This window comes from Xiphias gladius, chromosome 13, assembly GCF_016859285.1.
Source record: "Xiphias gladius isolate SHS-SW01 ecotype Sanya breed wild chromosome 13, ASM1685928v1, whole genome shotgun sequence".
Lineage (NCBI taxonomy): Eukaryota > Metazoa > Chordata > Actinopteri > Istiophoriformes > Xiphiidae > Xiphias > Xiphias gladius.
In genome coordinates, this window is record NC_053412.1 from 11,440,091 (window position 1) to 11,462,774 (window position 22,684).

Genomic DNA, 22,684 nt, shown 5'->3' on the forward strand with positions numbered 1-22,684 from the left:
CTCCTCCCAGTGCCAGCAGGCCGGTAACATTGACCTGGCACATCATGAAGGCTTTTGAAAGTGGAATTCGTCAAGCCTTCTTTGGATCCTTTCCATTTCGCCTACCAACCGGATATCGGGTTGGACAGCAGACTGGATTGGACCGGGACCTCTGCGGCTCTCTACAGGAAGGACCAGCGTTGGCTCTTTTTCCTGCGAAGGCTCTGGTCATTCAACGTCTGTGGCACCATGCTTTGGACATTTTATGAGTCCGTGGTGGCCATGCGTTTTCTACGCTGTGGTCAGCTGGGGCAGTAGCCTGAGAATGCCCGACACCAACAGTCTCAACAAACAGATTCAGAAGGCCTGCTCCGTCCTAGGGGTGGAGTTGGATCCTCTGCATGTAGTCGCAGAGAGGAGCATGTCTCCTCCTCCTCTCCTACTCTCTACACAGTGTTCTGGTTAGCCAGAGAAGCATGTTCAGCCAGAGACTCAGAATGATTAAGTGCTCCAATGAAAGCCACAGGAGGTCCTTCCTTCCTGTGGCCTTCCAGATATACAACTCCTCCGCTTTCTGCTGAATTTGAACAATTTTTACGACTTCCACAATGTCCTGCCACTACTGCTAACTTATGTTTGAATTACTGTAAATCACTTCCCTCTTGCATATCTCCATCAGTACTCTGCTGCTAAACACAGTTAATTTACTGTTGACCCACATTACACTTTTCGTTCAGTTTACTTTTGCACATTACGGGTAATTTACTTTTAAATGACTATTTATCTACTTTGCACGTTTCCATTTTGCCCTTTTGTCCATACTGTGATTCTACCTTGCACATTACTTTTTACTTTTTGCACATTTGCATTTGTTCATTTTCTATTCAGTTGTTGTGTATTTATTCTTATTATTATTTAATGGTAGTTATACTTATTTACTTCATCTTTCCTAACTGAGTTTTGAGCAATTGTAACAAAGCAAATTCCCCTGTGGGGATCAATAAAGTTTTTCCTGATTCTGATTCCTCAAGAAAAGAGAGTTGAATTACAAAAACACACTCCTCCCACGGTCAAGACAGTGGTGTTAGAGAGTGATGTGTCTTTTCACTCAATAACAGTCATTGGCAGAATGCAGACACCAGCTACAGAGAGCACATCATCCAGAAAACACACAAACTCTTCAGCTGTTACAGAAATAAACTTAATAAGCTACCGCTGATCTAATCTGCCACCACTGATGTGGCTAAAAAAATGCAATGTTTCACACATTGCTCTTTGCTATTACAAATAGATTGGAGATATAAAAAGTATGAAATGACATTTGTTAGTGTTGGAGTTGACGGATCTGGGTATTTTACCGACTGGTAACTGGATCAAAAAATTGAACTGTATCGTAACCCATGCAGTCCAGCCTAATGTTTAAATAAGTCAGTGCCCACTGGCTTTATCATTCTTAAGATTTTCATGAAATCAAATCACATTTAGCATAAATGTAGTCAGTAGGTTTTGTTTAATGTCTTGTGTACAAGTGGAAGGTTTTCCTTGATGATGGCAGGACAAGGGGTCATCAACAATGTTTGTAATTATCCTCTTTGGACCATGAATAGCCGTACCAAATTTCATAGTGCTCTTCCCATTAGATTGTTGAGACACCTTGACTAAGAATCCAACTGAACCGCCAACCGGCCGCCATTGTTGCCTCTGCCTCAGCCAGCTCTCTTTGTTTTTCTTCCCTGCAGGGATCTCCGTCAGCATCTCCACCTTCAGCCTTGTGGCCATTGCCATTGAGAGATACAGCGCCATCTGTAACCCGCTGAAGTCTCGCGCGTGGCAGACCCGTTCCCACGCTTACCGCGTCATCACCGCCACATGGGTGGTGTCACTGCTAATCATGGTGCCATACCCAGTGTTCAGCACCCTCAAGTATTTCCCCAAGACCAACAGTACTGTCGGCCACATGTGTCGCCTGGACTGGCCCAGCGAGCAAGCTGAACAGACCTGGTAAGCACTGGTGAGACCGCCGGTGGCAGGGATGGGACATAAGTGCTAAGAGGAGGCATTAATTATTGCTTTATTGACAAAGCAACAGAATAACCTAGAATAAACAAGTAAAAACAGCATGCATAAATAAAAATCATCACGTTATTCATTAGTTTATCAAACATTTCTCTGATCTGATTTTAATGATAGATGGAAAAACCATCTGTCTTGCGTTGCTGGCATGACTTGTTGGGGGATTGCTGGCTAGTTCACAGCGATGATATCTGCCAGTCTGAAAGGACAAACTCTGCACCGTCTATAAAAACCTTTTAAAGATTTCATATGCATGATGATAATTAGGTGGACATGCTCCCACAACCACGACAGGCAAAATTGAGTAAAAGATAAATAGACAAGGTCAGTTAGGGAAGGGAATACAATCTGCGTAGCTTTGCTTCAAAATGTGGTGAGAAACTCTAATTTACTTTTAGTGTCACTGGGCAATATACAAACAGAAAGCAGCTTCATTTTTTGAAGCAATAACACCACTTTTTACAGATTGCTTGCGGTTAGAAAATAGACTGCATGCTGATGTGGTCATTTTGGCAGTATCTCAAATTCCTTTTCCAAACCTCAAGCAACTCACTGTTCTCAGAGCAGTAAAATAAATCAGGCCACAAGAAGACACAATGTGTAAATACAACAACTTTGGAGTTAATGTGAGGCGCATTTCTCATTAATCAACTTTTCCATCTTAATTTACAAGCTTACTGCCTCCACTCACCTCCAGCCCCTGAATTAAGCTAACATGTACCAGGCCCCCAAATTGCCAAAGTAACGGAGCATTACTGGGATTAGTACGGTAACTCTAATGTAAATACTAGATTAAACCTGTAATCCATTACACTAGTTATTACTGAAAATAGCAGTCACATTACTTTAACACTTTACTGAGTAATAGATTACTGTCCAACACTAGATTTGGAGATTGATACCACTCCTATGTCTGTTTGGAAGACAAAGCCCGCACCTGCATTCAGTTTTTATGCTAAACTAACCATCTCCCAGCGTCATATTTAGTGTAAGTGTATTTCCCTAAATGTCTAACTATTCCTTTAAGGTGAGTTTAGAGTTTGTGTAGCCAGGAAGACATATGAGAGGGAGACAGACTATAGGTGATTATGGAGAGAAGGTCATTTTCATTTTGAGCCCATGGGCAGAAGCTGTAAAGGTGGTTCCAGGGGTGGTGTCTGAAAAATGAGTGAAATAATTAGGTGGGAGACAATTTTTTTAAGATGAGCAGGCAGCTCCTGTTGAGGCTTAATTAGAGACAGTATGAAATTGATCTGCTTTCTAGCATAGCAGGGGTCGTTCCACAAGAAGAGCTTTGGAAAGAAAGTAGAGACTAGGCCTACATTATTAGACAGAGATACTGTGGTGTTTCTGCCTTCAGTATTGGTACTGTGAGGATGCATGTTAGCATTATTCCATCATTTTAAATCAACATGATTGTTCTTTGGCTCCTGAGTGTACACTGGGAAGGAGGGAGGAGTAAAGCTTAGGCAAAAGGTCAGCCGAGAAAATGATTATTGCCAAAACAGCCTGGATTGTTCTGCATCTGGAAAGTCATCCATCCGTCTACTCGCCCTCCGAGGACCATTAAATGCTGTTTTGTTGTTAAAAAGCACCCCGAGTAGATGGATTTACAGTCAAGAATAAGATATGTTAAAATATTTTTGGATATACTATTTAGGGATTTTCCTAGATCTGTCCATGAACAACTTTGGGTACTGCAGGATTGCGCAATTAAAATGAAGAAGAAGCTGAACACAGTCAAACCCTGTAGGTCTCTCTACTTGACAGCCTTTTGTGGTCAAACTCTGAAGAGTTCTGTTTTCTCTGACTGTCTATCAAACTCTTAAGCTTCACTAGGAAAGACGGGCAGTGGGAGACCAGTTAATTAGTCTGCTCGGCTGAGGAGGAGGAGGAGGAGGAGGAAGAAAGTCGAGGCTCTGATGTCTAAAGTCCAGATGTGTCACCGAGTGCGAGGACCTTTCAGCTTTTTAATTCACAGTTTCATCTTCACCCATCATCGCCGTCTTTGATATTACACTGAAATTAGGGGTTGAAACTCAGCCTGCAAGGATTTTTGTGACAACGCCACCTTTTTTTTTCACCTAATGAAGCAGTTTACAGCTACTGAAGCATCCAATTTAAGACTCAAATCACAGTCCGACATGATGAGCAAATGATATCAAGACACATAAGAGCCATAATGTGGTTACTGAAGCAATTTTGTCAAGTCAAAGACAAATTTGACAAAGACAAAGTCTTATAATTATGATTATGCATGGTGTGACCGGTTTACATAACAAAAATCTTAGGTTCTGTGGAGGATGATAATCTATTCACTAGGGCAAATCAATGTACTACATAATGTAGACATTTCAATATGATCAAATATAATTTTGTATTGAAGAGAATCCCTGTTATTCCTGTGTGAAGGTTTCTGTCTGTGCAGGAGTGTCTTTGACTCCTCCTCATCCCAGACAGTCTGTCATTTCTGTAGGAAGTACAGATAACAGTAGACTTTCAATTTTTGAGCCTGTAAATGTCTCAACCACATTTTATGATCCAATCTTCAACGCTACTTACATAATAAAGCGTACAGTGCACACCTAACCTACAATTGGCCTGCATTATGAAAGCAGTTTAGATGTATTTGACATCAGAATAGCTCAGCATTAAGAAAATACAAGCTCATTCACAGGTTTCCTTTTGATAGTTTCCTGTAAAAGTTTGTTTTTATACCAATATCAGTATTAGAAAAGACTTTCTTCAACCACACAACTATTAAAATGCTTTTTTTTTTTTTTCAATCAAAAGCAGGACTTTAGGGGAGAGGTTCACCTGCAAAATGTCACTTATAATGACACAAAAACAGCCATTTTTGCAGCCCAGATCAGTTCTGCTCACATCACCCACTGAAGCTGGCACATTTGCACCACTGGCTGCAGTTTATTTATTTAGCCTTGCCTCAGGTCAGACAATCAAAATGCTGTGCAGTCAGTGTTTTAACAGAGCAAGTGAGCTTTTTTTTTTTTTGACAGCTTTCATTCCAGGAGCAAATATCTGGCTTTTTTGAAAGATAGATAGGCTATGTACATAAAAAAAAAAGGGCTCAGATCTCGAGATATATATATTTCAAATATCTGAATCTAGAAATTGGTTATTGCGTGTTATTGTGTTTTCCATAATACCATAATAATGGTAGTGTAGAACAAACAAAAATATAAAAAGAAATGCGATAAACCTCTGTATCATTAATGCATTAATAATACAGAAAAAACTGGTTTAGTTTCCTTGATAGGGACCTTAGGGACACTTTATGGAAGATAATGTTGTATTTGCATCTTTACCACAAAGAGTTTTGAGTGTATTGATTGATACACAATTCTCACATCTTTGTAGGAGAATATTAACTGTAAATTGAAATATAACAGGCACCGGCAGGACCTTCTTCAAGCCACAGAAATGCCTGCAGTCTTCTTCTCAGGCTGCATATAGACCCAACAACCTCCATCAGGGAGATCAAGTAGATTGTACGTAGTCTGAGGCAGAATTGAGGGCAAACCATTCACTGTTTCTCAACAGCAGCATAAGAAAATGAAGCCCGGTGGCCACAAAAGCGGCAGCCAGTAGTTTCAGTTAAGGATACCACAATAGATTCAGCCCCCGGTAGTGCCCTGCTATATGATCGGCCTGCAGACTCCGGGCCGCCGTGTGCAGTCTGTGATCACTCCTCTCCACGCTGGCCATTAAGAGAATCCGACCTGGTTCGGCCAAATGAAACTCAACCTAATCAGGTCTTGGGTCTGTGTGTCAAGCTGTCTAGTGCTGGAGTGGATCTCAATGGATCTGAGCGTGCTCAGTATTAGCTCTGATCATGTGGCACGCTGGAGAAAATATTTTAGGAAATCAGTGGCTTATGCAAAACTGTTTCAACTTTTAAATTATATTTTAGAGTGTGATTGACATTCTCATTTTCTAGATCTGTTTATCTTTATTCAGTTTGGCGTCAGAATGTTCTGTCCCTTTTTGTAATTAGTTTGTAGGACATCGGGACACATTTTAATAGCAGTCTTTGGTCTAGGTTTTTGTAACCTCTATGTTTTATGTTCTATGTGTTGTCTTGACCAGGACACCCCTGTAAAATAGATATTTAATCTCAGCGATGCACTTCTCCTGGTTTAAAAAGTTACATTATATAGCTATGTAAATAAAGTAAGTGTCTGTTTGGATTGAACACATTTTAGTTTGGGTCTAATTTTTCTGGGGGCCGTTCGGACCGGATCTGACTGTCAATGGGTCCCCTTCAGATTGGGGCTTCTCGTGTTCCAGTAGGTTTTCCAGAGGTCCGCTTCATATCAGGTTATAACAGTTTGGACCAGTTGAGACATCACATGAATTTAACTCTCTTTGATGAATAATATAAACCTAGCACACCTTCCCCAGTTAGGTGATGTGGGAACAGTCCAAAGAGCTCCGTATGAATATTCATCATGTTTTTTTCATGTGTCCCTCTGCTTCGGCTCCATCCATATGGGTTTCCCCTTGAGGAAAAACACACACAGAAATCCACCAGCACCTTTTTTTTTTTTTTTTTTTAGTGTGTTCCCACACTCCTACATGTTCACTTCCTGACAGCTTTTGTCCAACAGATTTTCAGTATGACAGCAAGCTGATGAGAGGCTTCAACTGAAGCCTTTTTTTGTAAATGAGAAGTGGAAGAGCAGGGCTGTGCAGAGTTCAGAGGGTTGCCCAGGAAGACATTAGAATATCAGAGAATGAAAGACACCCCGTCTCTTCCTCTCTGCTGTCGCTTTCATGTACTGACTGGTCATCGGTGGTTAAGAAGAGCATCCTCTGATTGCGACGAATCAAAAGGGAGATGCGGCTGCAGATGGTAAAAATTTATCACGATCAAAGTGACATCTGGACATCTGATCTTATTTGTTCATGGCTTACTCTTTGTAGTTTTCTCTTTTACAATAATTGCGCTAACGCTTCAGCTAAATAGGTTTTTATTCATTTGACTGACCGATGAAGATCTGTACTTTTATAATCCTGAGTAGGTTTTTCTGCAACTCATTCATTGTACTTTTTACAGCGTGTTCAAACAAAACTATACAGTGTCGAAGGACAGAATACAGGCAGGGTCGTATCTGTAGTTTGATACTGATGGTGAGATACTGAGAGAGGTTCTGAGCCCTTTGAATTTTGTAGATGATTGAAAAATTCCCCCTCTGTCAACGTTTTGTTCTATTTTTTTTATGCTCTTTACTCTGTTCACGACTTTTTCTTTGAGGTGTCGTCAATCCAGGCACTCGAGGGAGCCATGATTGTTATTCTTTCTGCGAGAGAATAAATGGAGCATTTGTGATCAGAAAACAGCTGCGTAAACAGCCCGAAGCTGTGGAAAATCTCTCTGACAGTTATATTACAGCATATTTATCCGTGTTTGTTTGGTAAGATATAATTTCCTACAGGAAATCGCTTCCAAAAGAATTGTTACACCTTTTTCTGTTGTAAGTAACCATGTGTATTGTCTAAAGTACGTCATACTGTGTTCATTTGAGGTCCTGTTGTCACCATTTGTCAATATGCACTGTGTTACTGTGTAAGCTGTCAATTTGTCAAAAGGTCGGTTTGATAAGGTTGTGTTGAAAACCTTTCCTGGGTTAAACAGGATGGCTACCGCCTCCTTAAATAAAAAAAAAACAGAACACAGTGTGCTGTAGTGTTAGACCTGCACCGGCAAACTGATCCAACTGGTCAAACTAACCTACCTAACTCTGCAAACTATGGGGACCTAATGTGTACTTATGTTTGGATACTGTGTCCATTTGACAGCACATAATGATTGAAAAGAATTAAATAATTTTTAGCATTTTCTCCAGTTTCTTGTACTCAGTTACCAGTTGGAGCCAATCCATCTTCACCTGATAGGATAAGAGACATAAATTCTAAGCTTTATGTTAAAGCTGCTATTGTCGTTATTTTTACATTAACAAAGGATCAAATACCAGTGTGTAATGTGGAAGGGCTTATTCGTTGTTTCAAACTTACAGAGAATTATCACCCGACTCTGCAGTTTCTCTCAGCCCTACGGAGTGTTTTAGAGTCTTTCAGCTCAGTGTTTAGGTTTTTGGGCCTGTAGCTTTAATGTTTTGGTTTATCCTCATTGCGTTGTTTTCTTTGAAGACGCTTAAAAAAAAACCCAACTGTTTGCTACCAGCCCAGTACCAAAGGGAAAACAGACAACAGTTGGCAACTAGCTGGTGAACATAGTGGAGAATTCAGCAGTGTGATGGCCAGATATTTCCCTCTGAGTTAAAAAAAAAAAAAAACGGAGCGTGGATATTGGATTTACATTCATGAGCTGACCAGCAACACGCCTTGTATGATAATGTTGTTCCGAGTCTGCTCGATGTGTAAATAAGAAACTGTTTTCTCACACGTTCACCGTATTAACTTAAAAGGTGATAATATGTCAATGTTATGTTGTTTCTGTGACAAAAAACAAATCTCTTGGTCCTCGGTGCAATTTACAAGACAACACAGGGAGCAATACAAGACGGTAGACAATATGTAGCAAGAGTAAAAATTAGAAATCACAAATGTAAAGAATATTATTACAACAAGGTTCCAATGATGGAATGTAACGAAGGACATTTACATTTCCCTTTTATGCTATTTTAAACACTATATTTCAGAGGGAAATATTGCAATTTTTTACTCAACTACTTTTATTTTACAGCTGTAGTTACTAGTAACTTTATATATTAAGATTTTACATACAAAATACATATTTACATATGAACAGTTTTTTAAACATGATGCAGTGTTACAGATTGAACTACCTTACAGCATATAAATGAGTTCAAATCTCCTCCACCTCAACCTGCTATGGTGTTAAAATGTTAATTACATGTTAATGCAGAAGTAATAAAAATCCAATTATATAATATATAATAGCATAATGCTGACAGAAGACTAATGTCTTTTGTTGCCTAATGAGCAAGTTTACTTTGTAACTATTGTTACATTTGGTCATAATACTAATACTAATACTAATAATAGATTTTAAATGCAGGACATTTACTGTAACTGAGTATTTTCAGAGTGTGGGATTGCTACTTTTACTTAAGTAAATGATCTAAAATGTTTCTCACCACTGCACAACCTGCACAATGAATGCACAATGTACAACAAATGCACAGAAGAGTTAGAGTTATGTGCCAAGCAGATGTACAGTATATGTGAAAGTGTAATAATTTAAATAATGTAATGTAATTCAAAGAAACAAATAGATCAACTTGCAGCAGCATATAAAATGTATAGATATATACAAACATGGCATCAGCAGAACACCCTGAGGGGTAAATACAAATATCCCTAAAAGAGATAGAGCAAGAGGAGAGTTTAAACCGCACGGTGCTGAGGAGGCTTTCACCCTGCGGGGAGAGGCTGCAAAGCTGGCTGGCGATGCCGCAGTACCTTTATCCAGACAGGATAGGGGTAAAGAGGGCCGTTGGGAGGGGTCAGCCATCTGCAGGGCCTCCAGCACAGCTCCGAAACATGACTGAAGGTGTGTGAGGAAAGGAAGATACGATTTGTTATTCACAAGTAAGTTTTTCAGGTAGTTTTCTTCTAGTAGCTGCAGAATCTGAAGTGTTGGGCCCCAGATTGGTTTGGTTTGGCTGATTTAACTCAGATTCAGTTGTTGCTCTTTCTCTCTCTCTCTCTCTTTTTTTTTTTTTTTTAATGCCTCTCTCTTTCCATTCTGGCTGTTTTTCAGGTATGTGCTGCTGCTGTTCACTCTGTTCTTCATCCCGGGAGTAGTGATGATTATAGCCTACGGTCTGATCTCCAGAGAGCTCTACCGAGGCATTCAGTTTGAGCTGAGCCAGAGCAGAGAGACCACTGGTGAGGTCCATCATAAATTCAACCCAAACTGCAAAAGGCTATTTGTTCACATTGGTTTAACTCATACTGGAGATGAAAACATTTATTTCACTTTTTATAGACCTGTATGAAGCTCCAGTTAATTATAACAGAAAGACAGGGAAACAGCAGGATTTATCAAAAGTGCACTAAGTATTCCTAAAATATGTTATTCCTTAGTGTTTTAGTTTTAATGTTATGCACTTCCTAATAGGCACAAACCACCGTTCTCGGGCAATACAGGTGAATAAATATGATATAAGAGGTTATAAATCTACAAGGGGAGATTTGTTTGTTTTACTTCAAGGGAATGCAGGGAATGACATATTTTGTTGCTACCTGCAGTTTTGCACGTTACATCCAAAAAATACACCTCTCACACTCACAAAGCCTACTCCACTTGTTTTCATGCCTGTGTGGAACTTCTCCATGGCCTTACAACAATATAGCAGAAATGTGGTCCCTTCAGGTGAAAGACAAGTGCTGTAGTAACTGTGTGCATGCGGAGCACTAGTTTCCACGGAGTCCAGTCTTGCGTGTCAAGGTTGAGACAATCTAAAATAGCCTTCAGTAGCGACTGTTAATCTATTGCTAACCGAAGTGTAGTCTATTATTAGTTTGTGATACGGAAAAATAATACTAATTAATAAAACTTCCATCCTTGGCACTGCATCTGCTTTTTTAGCCTTTAATACTTTACAGTATACTGAATTCCACCATCTTAGCTCAAGCACGCCCATCCTGAGAAAAACACTACAAAAAAATTTCATATAAACAATTGAGTAATTATTGTTCCACCCACATTGTTAATGATGCCTTTGATACTGTTGATCATGATATTTTCATCAAGACACTTCAAGAGTTGATCCAACAGGTCCCCTGGTTTTCCTTCTACCTCACTGATGAGACATTTAATGTTTCCCTCAGTGGTTTTAAATCTACTGGAGCTAAGATTGTCTCAGGGCAACATTATAAAGAAACATCAGTAACACTTTACAATACAGTGGGCGATATGCACTGTATGAATCAGTATTCATTGTATGAATCAGGTACAAATTAAATACTGAGCGGTTCTTAAATGTAGGTTTCAGTGGAAGAAAACAAGTCCATGGGAACAGTGAGTTTCTATGGTATATATGTATATATGAAGGCAACTTGACTTGCTTGAGGTTCTTGAAGATGTTTCACCCCTCATCCGAAGGCTTTTGTTCTTCGGAAAGGTTCAGTTCTTTCAGTTCTAGAAGATATATAAGCTGTAATGTAACATGTGACGGTTCTCCCCTTTTGCCTCTTTAATTAGACAATGAGAACCAGGTTGTCAGCATAGTTTATCTTAAAGTTCAGTTTTTGTTTCCAGTACTGTATCCTGTAAGTTACCCAGTATTTCAAAAACAAATACTGGTATTATTTATTTCTCGTCTCCTCTAAAATGCCCAGTTGTTAATCCCTTGTTTCCCCATAGTCCTGTTTTCTTCCACTGTACCTAAATTGAGGTAACAGAACTAAATGGTTACTATTTTATTGGTACCTTATTCATACAAAAAAATGTAAATTGTGGGCTGTATTATAAAGTGTTACCAAAAAATCCTTTCATTTTTATGTGGATGACACACATCTGAGCATTTTTCTGTCTTCTTATTGCTTGTTTGGATAATCCAGCCTCCACTGTCTATTGGAGGGTGGGTGGCTGTCAGTGTTGTCTGTTCTTGTATTTAATTTATTATAATCTCACTTTTTGCTGTATACACTTTAATGTAAAGCACACTGAGTTGTACCTGTAACTGACACTTGGGCCCCGACCCTCCACAGGCCAAAAGAACGGCGTAGACAGGGCTGTGGCGGGGTCAAATGATGACCACGATGGTTGCTACATCCAGATGACTAAAAAAGCCTCCTCTGCTGTGGAGCTCCCAACCCTCTCCGGCTCGTCTAGTGCCACCCAGGCCAAGACTGAGCGCGCCCGCAGTAATACCTCGGAGGCCAAGTTGCAGGCCAAGAGGCGAGTCATCCGCATGTTGATGGTGATCGTAGCACTCTTCTTCATCTGTTGGATGCCCCTGTACTCAGCCAACACCTGGAAAGCCTTTGACCTGAAGTCAGCCTCCAGAGCCCTCTCAGGAGCACCCATCTCCTTCATCCACCTGCTGTCCTACACCTCTGCCTGCGTCAACCCCATCATCTACTGCTTCATGAACACACGCTTCCGCAAGGCCCTGCTGTCCACCTTCGCCTGCTGCTGCCGCAGTCGACTATGCCACCAGTGCTGGTGGTGCAGGAGGAGGGAGGGAGGAGACGATGGCATCATCGCCACCTCCATGGCCACGTCGATGGCCACCTCCATGTCCAAGTTCAGCTACACCACCGTCAGCACCACTGGCACCTGCTGAGCCTGAAGGAGATGTGGATGGGTACAGATGTGGATGGATCAGTGGCTGTCAGGCAGCAGTTACCGTGTGCACCATCTGTTTTTTCAATCTCATGTTTTTCATTCTTCATTTTAATATGCTTTTAGTCAAGCGCTGAATAAATCCTTGCCCTTGTTTATGAGGTCTTTTTGAAAGGTCTTGTTCGACTTATGTGTGCATGGTTGCAGAATGTGAGGCCGGGAAAACGCCGTTTCAGTTTGGTGACATTCTTTTTATGCAGTTAATTGGGAGCATCCGCTTTATCGCATCCTGGGGAGAACATCAAGTGCCTGTGCTCTTTGTGTGGCTTTGTCATTGTAGGTTGTTTACTGGCTGAGATGGACATTTTAGTGAAAAACTACGTTGAAAATACGAAATCCTGTGTACATGTAAATACTGTCATTATGTTCCGACTGTGCCAGTGGTTAATTTCTGACAAAGACATACTGTTGAACACTGAGGACTCAGTAATGAATCAGTATGGATTTCACTTTCATCTTCATTCATTCAGGGTATCAGAATTATATTATTGATGGCTACATAAGGTAACTTTGGGTCTGGAATTATATTGGAAATATATATATGGAATATCTGAACACAAAGAAATCATCCTGTTTTGACCAAAATATATCAAGGGGCAAGCTTCTTTCTTACCTGTGAGATAGTGTTTTGCTTTTATTATGTTATGTTTCATCACTTCTTGTGAGTAAAGCAGATTTTCTGTGAGTATACAAACAACAAAAGTAATGAAGGGATGTTTTTGAGCCTTTAGCAGAACCACTTTGTGATTCAGGATGATAAGGCAGGTTTATCTTATGCATCTTGAAGATAAACATCTGGAGACTGTAATATGGCTATAATTTAGCCTAGCCCCTAGCGTGGTGTTTAGAGTCAGGCAATTTTTCTTGTGTTGATCCAACATGTAGTATAACAATCTGGGATCAAACAGGCTTGCTCATGGATCGTAAATCTCCCATCAGCCCTCATCCAAATTTATGTTGAATACCGATGCAGATGTCACTATGTGAATTAGCAGCAAAAAGTGCACATAGTCCATCCGTGAAAGGCTGATCGCACCTGCTTGACGCTCCAGTCTGCCGCTGCTAACAATGGCACAGGAAAAGTGCTTTAGTCAAACACACCTTTTCTGCTCAATTATCTCTGTGGCTCTGTGGGGACTTTTACGTATTCTCTCTTCCTTCCACTGCAGTGCTGCCAATTACTCTAAGCATTACCTAAGTACAGAGCCCCCGTTTCCAGGCTTAGAATAACAAGGTGTTTCTCAGGGAACCTCTCGTGCAGTGCAAACCTCATGGCTTTGACTTTGTAAAACTGACAACAAATGTCTCCACTCACCCACTCCATCTGAGCCCTTAAGTTTTTTGATATTAATAATAACAACCAACTTGATTAATAAAGACCACGTATACAAGGCATGTAGCTTGAAGCGCGCTAAAAGGAGAACCAAGAAAATTGGACACAAGAAAATGGTTGGGGAAAACAAGAACATAACTAACTAACATTAATGATACTAGTAAAATAATGAATTGGAATAAGAATAAAAGCTGTAATATTAATGAAATACAAAACTTTAAAGGATTATTCAGATGTATATTTAGATTAAGATCAAATGGAGCACACATTCAGTTCCAGCTTGTTCAGATTTTTTTAATGTTGAAACTTGTTGTTATAATGTTGTTATAGAGGCTTGGGAAACGGGACTCTGGCAAGACAGCGTATATTCCTATACCTTTCCAGAACAACTCAAATGTTACATAAATCTTTTCTAAGCCTTGTCTTTGAGTCTGACCTAAAGCAGACTCAGTAATTAGCCCCCTGGATTTCTTATTGAAGCTATCATCATAGGGGACAACTTGCTGTCTACCTGAGCTAGCTGTTTGGTTTGCTAGCTCCCAGTTTCTTGATATACACTCAGTTGGCAGTTTAGTAGCAACACCTAGCCAAAATTAATGCAGTCTAATACAACAGTCCTCCAACAGATCCTCGTCCATGAAGGCTATAATGTTCAGTATTTGTTGAAACTGTTTTAGAGAGGTGTTGATTCAACTGTATGATCATTTTAGAGGATGTAGATTATGCTACTTTTGTGTACTGCATTATACAGAGAGGTGTTTCTGTTATTTAGCCTACCCTCATTGATATGTCAGCTGTCAAAGTGAAAATAACTAATAATCATCCTCGTAATAGTCCACTTGATAACTAGCTACGGGACTTTGCCCCGAAAGTAGATCCCTACACAGTTAGCTACAACAGTTAATCCAGGGGGCTAATTTCCGTGTTTCCATTGGTTTGAACTCAGAAACAAGCAATTTAAATGAGTTATGGAAAGGTTACACTAATTGCCCTGTTATACATTGTTTTGCCAGTGTCGCATTTCCCAAAACTCTATAGTAGAGGTGGCAAGTGTAAAGTTAGCATTACCTATTAGCTTTGAGAATGAGACCCAGGTTGAAAAATACGCAGATTTCACTTTTAAATGCCACTTGAAGCACACATTTTTTCACTTGGCCTCTGCAGCACAAAAGTAACTGGATTTGTGTTAAGTAGTGTGATGTAATACTTGTTCTACTGTGTACATTGATACATTAGTGCTTTTGTCTCCTACCACTTTCAAGTTTGGTCCTCTTTTTCATGTCCTCCCATCACCCAGCACTCCCCATCCCTGCAACCCCCCAATACACCCACCCTTTTATCCTTTTCACCTTTTCCGTGCAGAGGCGTATGAATACATGAATGACAATACAGTGTGGGTGACAGCAGAGCTTTGCAGGCACAATCACTGTCCAAGTTTACAGGTGGTGGCAGAGGTGGCAGCAAGTTTGGCTTGCAGGCAGACAATTGGTACGCAGAAATCCCCAACCGAGCTTTCCTCGTAGACACCTCGTCTGGCGGCTTCCTCTCGGTGCATGCTTTTGTAATTAAGGCAGGAGACAATGAGTGATTTCCATGTCTTTGCCAGCGATTGGTGCACTGGAGAACCCTTGAATTAATTTAGGATTTATTTGCCTGTCTGCGCACCCTTTAATCTTCCATTAAATTTTGATTTTCTGTGGACGTTATGAAATTGGAGCCTATGGTTTAAAGAAATGCAAACTGTTAAGTATGCTAAATAACCATAGCTGATTAGGAATAATGAACATATACCTCTTAATCCAGATTTGTTTGGTTTTTTTTTTTAATCCATGGACTGTAGATCTACAACTTCACAAATTAAATCTCAGTCTCAGGTCATGTACATTATGAATGAACAATGCAAAAACTTCTGAGTAGCCTTGCTCACTTAATGTTATGGTAAAAGCCTCCCAGAGAGACTGAGATTTGCTCTCGAAAATGTACTGTTTTGTTGAATTTTATATCTGTTATGCTATTAACCTCAGCCGGTCAGCAGGTTTAGATATGCATTATTAAAATGAGCAAACCACCCAGTCTTAGAGTTGCTAATTTATTTTCCATACCTACAGAGTCAAGCTAGTTTTTATTCAGCACACTAGAAGTAAATACTGCAACTTCTCATTTCCTCACTTCAGAATATGCCAGTCGTATTGGATTGTTAAATTAACACTAAAATGTTATCTCACACTCAGACAGATGTATTTACGTGGAGCAAATTTTGATCATCTTGGGACACAGAAGAAGTGACAGCACAAAATATAAATTACAGTGTCATCTCACATAAAAGTCAAGCTTCTGGCAGTGAAAAACTAACATCCTCGTATTTGTGATGATTAATTTGTGCGTGCTTTAAAAAAACAGGCGTGTCATTTGCGTCACGCGTGTCACTTTTCAAAGCTATACACCAAACCATTGCTACTCGTTTATTAGTTTCTACAGGCATCAACAAACAGTTTTGACAGCAAATGTGCTCCTTAAGCTCATTATGATTTTGCTCCTAGTCGACCTGTGATCTGGAGAATTTTGATGTTTCCTTTTTAATTGAAGGATTACACTCTCCAAGGAAACTCCGCTCACCTTGAGCTTACAAAACCCATACTTAAAAATGCTCCAAACAGAGCTGCCTTTTCTCAGTTCCTGAAAAGTTGACTGCTGGAAGTTACAAGATTCTCAGCCAGCAGCAAAGGCTGACAAAGCTCGCACAAGTAAATTAGAAAGAGCTGTTTCTTAATTTTTTATAATGGCTTCCTAGAGGACAGCTGCGAGTAAAATGTGCCTCTGCATGATTTTTCATTTTGTTCCTTTAAAGAATAATTCAGAATTGCAAAGAATGACGTTTTGGGAGTTTAACTCGGGCACAGAATGAAATATTTTGTTTTGGCCTACAGGTTCTGCAGCTGATTATTACCAGGAAACATAGTTAATGTGGGCTGTCAGAGATTTGCTCTCATCCGTTCCTTTTCGTGTTCATTTTTTTCTCAGCTATACATGCTTTGTAATCAGACAATAATGTAACTTCTCCTCTTCCTCCTCAAAGTTTGGGAAGAGTTGACAGGAGTACTTCTTTTCAAGACGTTCCTTAAAACCTTCCGAGGAAGTATCTTAAGTGTTAACTTGTATGTCAAGTTCAAGCCTCAGCTTCGAGGGAAAAGGCCCTACAAGGAAACAAACTGAGAAATGCTGAGGCGAAGGGCAGGTGCAGAGATGAGGTGATGAAATCCCATATTTAGCTTTTATTAGCATTGGAAATCCTTCTCCGATGGTGAAGCTGTCCGTGTTTGTGCGTCTACATGTGATAAATGTTTACCAAAGCAGTCTCCAGGCCTGCCAAATTCCTTTTGAAAGTGTGCCACATCTAGTGCCTGCTTGTGCTACACTGTAATAATATAAAATACGTAGGTGTCTGTCAGTGGAACCAGGACTCACGTCTGTGACAGGTTTTAAATGTGAGGTTATTGATGTTTGTGTTGTTTTGCTTTCATTGTATCTCCTGTATGATATAATTATTATGATGCGGTCTTGTTATTCATGGTTTGGTTGATGGTTACTGCCTATACGTACAGTATTTTTCATGGCAAATGTCCATTATTTAACCAAAAATAAATATGGGAAAAAACATGAAATTTTGTCTGAGAGCATGCGTGATTACTTCAATAAAAAATAGGTTTCTGGTATAAAATTTACTAAATGATAAATCTGCCTCTGAATTACCAGCTCTCCACTGAAGTTTGAAACACTTTCTCACCTCAAGCAGAGGAAAGCTGGACTTAAACAAGTATTAAGCACTCAAACATGAAAAAGGTCGATGAATAATAAAATAGCAACAAACAATAGCAAGTCAGCTTCCCCAGTGAATACACTCAGCTATGAATCAAAGTCCTCGGGGGATGGGAAGCCCTCAGGAAGTTCAAACTCACATTTCACGGACCGGGATGAGGAAGAGGCTGAATGCTCAGGAGTCATCGCCATAGCAACACTCCTGGCCACAACTTTAATCTGGCGTCTTGGACCAGAAAACCGAGAAAATACACATTTCTTTTCAAGCTATCCTTCAGAGACGTGGATCTTGCCCTGTGTAAAAACAGAAACCCATTTGTTTTTTTCTCAGGCGAACTGCCTGAAAATAATTCCATGCAGGCTTTTTAAATATTTTACACAGTCAAAGCGCACAGTGAAATATGCTATGTTTCCTGCATATTAATGATAGCTGTGCTGTTTACTGTTGTAATGCATATCAATTAAAATCTGCTTTCTGTTGTAATGCCTATGAGGAATTTTAAACATTTAATTAATCTTTTTTTCTTTCTTTGTAATTTTTAATCATATTGGGGTTATTACAGTCTGAAAGTCTATTAATTTTGGAGAAAATAGAAATGACTCCAGAGAGGTTATTATTCATTTGGCCCGTCTACTTTTCATGGTAATGTACATTTATTAATTGGTATTTCATCCTGATAGTTTTAGGAGTAGACTAAAATTTCTCCTGGATTGCCTTATTATGGATGTCAATATTCTGTGAAATTGAAAACTTGAAACCACTAATATTTACTGTGTGTAAAAGTAGGGTTACTAAAAAACAGCCAAGAGGCACATTTGTTACAGTATTTCCAGCTTTCAGTTTGATTTTAAAATTATCATCAAAAGCAGGTAGAGGTGTCAGGAGACATTTTGACATTTCTACTATGACGGGAAAATGTCGTCTGTGAAAAAGGCCTCTCCTACAGTTCTGGCCTGTGACATCATCAGCTTATTAGGTTCAACTGAGCAATCAGCTGGCACAGCTGGAATTTATTAGCTATTGTCTCCTGACAACTTCACCTGCTTGTGACGATGCTTTTAAAGCTGCTATAGTCAATATTTTTATAATATCAACGGATTAAAATGACTGTGTGTAATCTGAAAGAGGTTGCTTGTGGTGATGAACCCACAGAGAATCATCACCTGTCTCCACAGTTTCCCTCAGCGCTTCAAAGCATTTTAGCATCTTTCAGCTCATTGTTTCGGTTTTGCAGCCCACAACTGTAGCGTTTTGGTTTGCTCTCACCGCTCTTATAGTATCAACTGCAGCCGCAGCTGTTTTCCGAGAAAATATTTGTTCGATAACAAGTTCACCATATCAATTTTATGTACTTAATATGATAAGTGTGTCACAGAGTCGTGTTTATAGCTTATTTTTGCTGCCACCAAGTGGCCCAAAAACTGTTAACGCATGAAAATGCAAACATGACACTGTCCATTTTTGGAGGAAATCTTCTCTTATAAAAGAACACACAGATTAACTAATGAGCATTAGCTACCTCTGTTGTGAACAAGGAGCCATTTTCACCAAATTTGCAACATGCTCATTGTAGTATTAATTTCAGCAGTGCTCATGAATTGCTTTTGTGAAGCAGCCCCATGAGCATCTACAACAACAACACAGACAGAACCTGTACCTGGTGCAGTCCTCATCCCCCTAGGCCCCTTTAGCTACACTAGTCTGTAACTATAACAATATCCCAGGACAGATACGTGCTGTCACGCTGATTTGGAGTCCTTTGGAACACCAGCCCCCCCCCGAACACAGCCCACTGACTACAAAGTGGAATTCACATTCTCATTGATTGCAAGCAACTGACAGTACACTGATGCATCCTTATATGAGTTTGATACTCAGCTATTCAGCCCCTGTAAGGCTACAGAGCTCCACACTGTTTTTCTCTCATCTGTAATCCCAGCCAACAATGTGTTTCCCAGGCCCTGCGTGCTGCAGGTTCCATACAATATGCCATTAGTCCGACGATTGCCACACTATTTGTCATGGCTGCCTTCCACCACAGGGTTCAGTAATGGAAGTCAACAGTGGAGAATCTAGTAAATGAACATGGCTTCTCTGTTGCACCCCACCCCGCCCACCACCAGCCCCCCAACAGAGCAACACAGACAGCTCATTTATCTTCTTTCCAACCTCCTTCCAGGTATTCCTAATGACTTGTCCCCATCGCCAGCACATTTGTCTTCATCCCCTGATGTTCCTCTTCCTTCTCCCCGTGTTGACTTGCAATGCAAAACAGGGGGGAATGCTGGCCTTGACATGCCCTATATGTACGCAGGGGTTCTGTCCTTTGGGACCCAAAAGAACATACAGTGTTATCAAAGCAGCAGGATCACTGTATCCAAACAGCCTACATGAATAAAAAAACTTTAGAGGTTCAACTCCCTTTTACATTTCCTCCTGTATTATAAAATAATTCCATGTGTTGCTCTGGATGTGGCCGCATAGCTGATTCAATACAGCATTTAAGTAATGTTTCCCATTTCCAGAGGCCAGAGCGTACATATAGGTATTTTCAGCTGTACACATGGAGCACTTTTGAAAAAGGAAGCCAGTGTGAGCTATAAAAGCCCTCAGGGCATGAATTACTATCCTTTTTTTTAATGCAATTTTTACACTTTCCAGTGTGAGAAAAACAGGGGTCACTGATGAAAGGGGCTCTAAACTCACATTCCAGGGTGGCTAATTCAGATATAATAAGAGCTTTTCAATTTAGGGTAAAATAGCTCCAAGGTCACCTTTCAGAGAGGGAGAGGGAGAATTTCTTGATTTTAATGTGTAGAAATCTCCAAGCCAGACTGGTAAGACCCAAAAATCTAACGCAAAAACCTCCCCCGTCCACTGAAGCTTATGTCTTTATCTCTGATGAATGAGCCAACTTAATTTTACACTTGTTAACAAATGTGTTTGTTTCATTTCAAACAAACTAATGGTGTTGGTGCTGTTTGTTCTTTTTCCTCTCAGGGATTAACCTCTGTAACAGCACACAGAAGTCAAACATTAAAGCAAATAGCGAGCACAAAAGTAAATGTTGCTTTCGGGTTCCTGCTGTGAGAAGATCTGAGACCTGTACCACAGGAGTTTGTTGCAAAAAAAATAAATAAATAAAATAAAAGTCTTATCAAACAGCTTGACCTTCCCAGGTGGCTCTGTCAGCCAGTAGGGATGTGAGTGACATGACATGCAGCCTGATGAATGGTTTTCGAAAATGCCAAACTTAAGTTATGACAATCCAGCTGTCATTCTCATCTGGCAACTTGGAGCTTTGATGGCTTTAATAACTCCAATCACCAAAGAATGGTACATCGTGGGAAGAAAACCTCAAGGTTGACGCTCCCACCTTGAACGTGTCGGCTGGGGAGACAGATTTATTGTAACAATCACTGTGATGTCCTTCTGTTCTTCAGCGATTTTCTTATCGGTGAGGGCTCAAGTTTTTATTTGCATGGTATGCCATTTAGTTGCTAAGTAACCGATGTGAAAAGAACAGTCTCAACAGTACAAAATGTAAAATCACATGAGCTGGAATGCTTGGTTTGAGACTGTGAAGAACACAGAGGGGGTGGATACATTTAATTTGGAGCATATGACTTAGATTGCATGGGAATGAAATCTGCACGCATATATAGATATATACATGTACATACACACACATATATGTATAAATATATATATATGTGTGTTTATGTGTGTGTGTGTATATAATTCTAATTCTCCATGTCTCTGCCTGAGGACAAGACATGGACTCCCAGTACGACAACTTGGGGGAATCTCCTCTCCCAGTAATTTTCTGCTTGCTAATGGGATCGGTACTGGGTTGCATTTTAACTGCAGGAAGTAATCACTTGGCCTGTGTTATGGGAGCTAGTAGTAATGGGATTGGATGTAACTATCTTCTTTTGGCGTTTGTGTTGTCTGTCCTGACCATCTCCAAGCCAGGACCAACAGCTTGCTGGGCTTGGCAAGTGTTGCGCATTCATTTCCTGCACCAGAGACAAGTGTGAAGTGTCAGCATAACAGGTTTTTGCCCTCATCCTTGGCACAGTGCCGTTCTTCTCCTTTATGTGTCTGTTCAAGATGTGTGTTTGAGTCGATTCTATAAAAAAATAGTAATGTAATGTTAATGTTAAATCTACATATTAAATATAAATATTGAAGACAAATTGTAATATTTAATCTAAATGTTAAATTTAAATCTAAATGTTAAATGTTAACATTGTGACACCTGAGAATGATGATGTGTGTCTGAAATCTCACTTTACTGCTCGCCGCAGAGTGAACTACTGATTGTCTATTGTATAGGGAGTAGTGAGTGAGTGAAAGAGACAGATTTCAGACACAGTCCATACCTCTAGCAATGCCTAATTCACAACGAATGCACTAATGAATTTTGCTGTGCCACTTTCTCGCGTGAACGGGCCTGTCCACAAAAAATAAATTCAGTATCGAAACAGCTGGACTCTGGTGGGCTCGGTATAAGATCTCAAACCCAGCCGACACTGGGTCATGAGAAATGTATCTGGTTGGTCAAATACAATTTATTTTTTATGTTACAGTCACTGGGGACAAATTAAAGCTACAGATGAAGCAACAGTAAGAATCCTCTCGCCACAACATAAAAAACCCTCAAGGAAAAATAAATCAGTACCCATGATGGACCAATAGCTCATGATATCCAAAAGTAGCTACACAACATTAAGGGACTATTTTCTCAGTAACTGATAATGAGTTTCATTATAATGGTCTTCAATAACTTGATCATTATAGCACCAGTAGTCATTAGAGTGACAACAAGGAGCACGCCAGTGGCCTAATTTGTAAAATGATCTCCTGTTTAATGTAATCATACAAATAATCCCAATGTAAAGTACAGGAGTGACACGTATGTGGTTGGCAAACTACCATGTAAGCTTTCCAGTGTTATTCACGGAACTAAAGCTAATTTCATCCCATCGTGACATCAGGACGATTTTCTAATTAGGAATACCCGACTGGATAGAATAATTACTGAATGCAGCTGCACACCCAACTCTATTACAAACTTGCCCGAGAGACTGAGAGCACATCAAACGATACCAGTTCCTGC

The 22,684-nt window shown here is 40.0% G+C and overlaps 1 protein-coding gene across 4 annotated transcripts in view; it reads left to right on the forward strand.

Moving 5' to 3' along the window:
• cckbra (cholecystokinin B receptor a) overlaps nt 1–13,198 on the forward strand; it is a 31,466-nt gene extending 18,268 nt beyond the window's left edge. For 3 of the 4 annotated variants that reach the window (XM_040142429.1, XM_040142430.1, XM_040142428.1), the window contains exons 3-5: nt 1,719–1,980; nt 9,821–9,948; nt 11,776–12,353. In XM_040142429.1, the coding sequence (XP_039998363.1) occupies nt 1,719–1,980; nt 9,821–9,948; nt 11,776–12,353 (968 nt within the window). Of the gene's footprint in view, nt 1–1,718; nt 1,981–9,820; nt 9,949–11,775 lie in introns of all 4 variants that reach the window. The other variant, XM_040142427.1, reaches the window with a different exon arrangement.
• The last annotated feature ends 9,486 nt before the right edge of the window (nt 13,199–22,684 follow it).